Here is a 4,214-nt window from a genome sequence, read left to right on the forward strand (position 1 = left end):
AGCCGAGCTTGAGCCTAGATTTAGGCTCGAAATTAATTTCAAGCCGAATTTGAGCTGACATAAGCTCGCTCGAGCTCGGCTCGTTTCCACCCCTAGTTACTAAGACCTTTCAATTGGTGCAGTATGATCTTTGTCAAGTTCCTTAGTGCTAGAATCTCAGTGATAGAATCTCAATTTGATTTGATTCCCCACCATCTACAATGCTATCTTTGTCAACTACAGTAGATCTAACCCTGGTTTGGCATTATGCCTAACTTCTCCAGCGATAGTTTCCGCCATCATTTTCACTACAATATTTTTATCGTACTCTCTGATTATAACTTATAACAAGATGTGTATCGTGATAAAATCTACAGAAGATAAGATAATACCAAATTATGAAAATCAAAAGGTTTTGGATACCAAACTGCATCTTAAACTATGGTTCAATGAAGTTACCCCTGCCTAAAATTTGGAGACTCTGCAGGTGCAGTTCACTTTCACAAAGCAACAAAAAAAGATGATGCAGAACAGCTACACGGCTGTAAAACTGGAAATAAACAAAAATCCAATGTGAAGTTCATCCAAAGAAGATCTGAATTTTTCAAAACAAAAGTCGAAAAACTGAAAGCGAGCGAATTCTGCAAGAAATATTGAAATTGAAAACAATGGAATAAAATGCATATATAAATAGATGTAGCAGCAGAAGCATTCTGCGACCACAACATGTCCAATAGTTGATGCTAAAACAGCAAAATCGCAGATTGTTCATGTTCTCTACCTGCAAATGTAGCAAAGGTTTAATTCCAATTCCAAGATTTAAAAAAAAAAAAAACAAAATAAAAAAAACCCCCCTCCCAAGAGCAAGCACTAAAGATGCCCCCAGCAATCTGGATTAATTCATCCGCCTAATGAGCTCGTTGATGTAATCCTCGCGGTTTCCGGCGTCGCCGCCTTCGACGTAGTGATTCCTCTTCTTCTCCAACCCGCCCAACGGCGCCTTCAGCTTGAAGGGCCAAAGGAAGTTGTTCGCCTCCTTGAAGTGCGGCCCGACAGTCATGATTTCGTGAACGAGATCCTCGATGCAAATAATACCGTCCTTCCCCAAACCCTAGAAACCAAATGACAGAGAACAAATTCTAAAAAGAAGAACCTTTGTACACATATATATGTACGGAGACCTTCAAACTACAAGCCATTTTGAAATATGTCCATCAACTTTTTTTCTTCGTTTTTTTTTTTTTTCCTGGGAACAATTTTTGAGTTATTTCTGTTAATTTAAAATCTCCCGCTCGCTTTCCAGCTGACTATGTGCGTTCTGTTACCAGTTAAAAACTGATAGAAAACAACGTTTGTTAATTTTGATGGCATCTCCAATTCAGCGGTAGGAGAAAACTTAAAACAAGCAAAAGGAGTTGCCAATAAAAAACAAGTTAGGTCTGTTTCGACTCGGCAGGGGCAGTGTTTAAAGAAAATTAAATTCACCAAGAAGAACAATAGAGATCGAGATTCAACATTATCCTAAATTTCATACCTGTTCGATGACGGAGTTGTCAGACAGAGGAACCCTTTGCTTGTTAAGTTTTCCATAGCCCCTCTTGTAAATCAACTCCCTAACACTCTTCAGGTTAGGGTATCTGAAACATTTTAAAACGAAATTATCACCAATCTGTTACTCGCAAATTGAACAACTTCATGTAATTTGAAACATAGCGTAGCAATTTCCTACCCATAAGTTACATAAGGCTCGACTCTTCGTAACATGTTCACTGTGGCCTTGTTGACTTTGAGGAAGACCCCGTTAAAGATCTGGAATTAGAGGTTTCGAAGCTAAATATATCGAACTCAATAGGTGAAGGAAAGTAACTTTTGAGAACTTAGTTTTACCTGTCTCAGGCGCAATAGCTGCAAGATCTTTCTAGTCTTAGGGTGCATGGCATTGATACTACAATATTTAAAAGAAAAAAAAAAAAACAAATTTAGGCTACAGTGGAGTTGCCTGGAAGGATCCAAGTGAAGTCAAACCCCGAAATCCTGTTGAACAAAGATAAACAATTCAAGATTACGAAAAGGCAAGACTGAAGTGTACCCTCTGATACGGACAATGAACAATAGCTTCGCCTCAGGGCAAACATAAAATCCACCCTTCAACCTCGCCTCTCGCTTCAAACGGATCAATTCCTTCTCCTACAAAGATGAACACATTTCCCAATTGACATATATATACAATTTCGAACACCCAATGGAAGAGCGACCGAAAAGGGGGGAAAATAATTTGGATACCGTAAACCTATGCAATGATAACAAAATAAATATGACTTTGATAGAGTATTGTAAGCAAGGAAGGCATTAAAAGTTCAAAGAAGTCTACTACGTGAACACTAACAGAATTCAATGCACCTGATCTGTACATAACAATACTTGCATTGCTAATATCAGTACCCACAAATACACGCACCAATGATGTAAAAATACTAATGTGAGTGAAGCAATCTATGCAAGATAAAAGAAAAATCACAAGTTCAACATTAAAAATTTATGCAGGAATTACATTAAGATACTATTTTTGAGGCCAAATCTATGCAAGATTGCATGAAAATTTTATTATGATATCACGATATCTATGCCATGATGGCGTCAACATATGATTTCGAGACCAGAAATCTATACAATGATGGGTTCAAAAGAAATGGTTGGTCTCAGTACCTGGGATTCATACTCCTTCGCGTATTGCTGCGCTCTGCTGAAAATAAGCTTCCGCTTCTCCCCCTCTGCCTTCTTCTTTGTGTCAAGCGCCTCCTTCTTCGCCAGAGCCCATTGCTCCTCCCTCTTCCTCTTCTTCAGCACCGACTCCGGGATCACTGCCGGTTTTGCTTCCTCTGTCGCCATCTCCCCCTCCTAGAATCAAGATTAAATACTCATAAATGACCCCATCAAAATCTCTTATCTTTTCGAAGCCCTAACAAAGACCTACAGGTATTCAAATTAAATAGAGATAAGGAAAGATGGCAAAGGCTTTCTCTGTCGCCATCTCTCCCTCCTGCGCAAAAACATAGATCGGTAACAATCCTAAAACGCAATCCCAACCTTATATCACATTCTAGAAACCCTAATTAAGATGTAATTGATTCAAACTACATGAGAGAGAGAGACGAGATCAAAACTAGATGGAATGGAAGAGTTTTACAGTTTGGGTTTTCTTACTCATTTTGAAGTGTTCTTCAGAGTCAGAACAACAAAAACCCGATAAGCAATCCCCGACCTCAAATCAAACTCCTAAAACCCTGAATTACGATCAAGTAGATTCTAAATATAGTACAGCAAGACAAATGACAAGGAATACGAGAGACATGGAAAACTATATCGAATTGGGAGATAAAGGATTAGGGTTCTCACTCCTTGAGGGCTCAAATCGACAAAAACCGATCCCCAAACATCAAATCACAACTCCTAAAACCCTAAATTAAGATTAATAAGCACGAAAACCATATAGAGTTTGGATTTACTGGAGCTAAGGTTTTTACTCCATGAGAGCTCAAATCAACAGCAACCAATCCCAAAACCCTCAAATCAAACCCCTAAACCCTAGATTACGATCTAACAGATTCAACAACGAAAACTTGATAGAATGAAAGAGAGTATTAGGGTAAGGGGTTTCTCACTAGTTTTGAACTGTAATTCAGAATTCAAATCAACAAGAACCGTAACAGGCGATCCTGAAGCTCAAATCAAACTCCTAAAATCCCTATATTACGATCTAACAGATTCGACGATCAAAACTTTGACAGAATGAGAGAGGGTATTAGGGTTAGCGTCTTCTTACAAGTTATGAGCTGTTCTTCAGAATTCAAATCAACAGAAGCCCAACTCAGCAATCCACAACCTCAAATTCAAACACCCAAAAACCTAGATGACGATCTAGTCGATTCAAAGACGAATACTTGATAGATTTGGACTGTTCTTCAGAATTCAAATCGACAGAAGCCCAAATAAGCGATCCACACCCTCAAATCCAAACCCCCCACAAACCCTAGATTACGATCTGATCGACTCAAAGGCCAAAACTTGACAGAATGCGAGAGTAGATCAGGGATAGGATTAGGGTTTTGCTTACTCGTTTCGGAGCGTTCGCGCGGGCTCGGATCGAAGAGGAGGAGACGAGGGAGAGAGAGAGAGAGAGAGAGAGAGTCGGCGACGAAGCTTGAGTATTCTATAGTGTCACCTAAATAGCTTGG

General features: G+C 39.3%; 1 protein-coding gene across 1 annotated transcript; it reads right to left on the reverse strand.

The window, feature by feature from the left end:
• Positions 1-632: 632 nt before the first annotated feature.
• LOC109704715 (60S ribosomal protein L7-4-like) lies at positions 633-4,176 on the reverse strand. Its single transcript, XM_020225489.1, has 7 exons — positions 4,094-4,176; positions 2,686-2,877; positions 2,069-2,166; positions 1,867-1,924; positions 1,709-1,788; positions 1,514-1,616; positions 633-1,090 (listed from the first exon to the last, which is right to left on the reverse strand). The coding sequence occupies exons 2-7, from the start codon at positions 2,866-2,868 to the stop codon at positions 875-877; spliced, it is 738 nt and encodes a 245-aa protein (XP_020081078.1). The 5' UTR covers positions 2,869-2,877; positions 4,094-4,176; the 3' UTR covers positions 633-874.
• Positions 4,177-4,214: the final 38 nt, after the last annotated feature.

Source organism: Ananas comosus, unplaced genomic scaffold, assembly GCF_001540865.1.
Source record: "Ananas comosus cultivar F153 unplaced genomic scaffold, ASM154086v1, whole genome shotgun sequence".
NCBI classification, from domain to species: Eukaryota; Viridiplantae; Streptophyta; class Magnoliopsida; order Poales; family Bromeliaceae; genus Ananas; species Ananas comosus.

Bases quoted from the DNA above. Each gene is read 5' to 3' on its own strand.
- LOC109704715 (XM_020225489.1), bottom strand. From the start codon at position 2,868: ATGGCGACAGAGGAAGCAAAACCGGCAGTGATCCCGGAGTCGGTGCTG. The intron at 1,789-1,866 runs GTAAAACTAAGT...CTCTAATTCCAG, and splicing joins AGCTATTGCGCCTGAGACAG to ATCTTTAACGGGGTCTTCCT. The intron at 1,617-1,708 runs GTAGGAAATTGC...AAAATGTTTCAG, and splicing joins GAGCCTTATGTAACTTATGG to ATACCCTAACCTGAAGAGTG.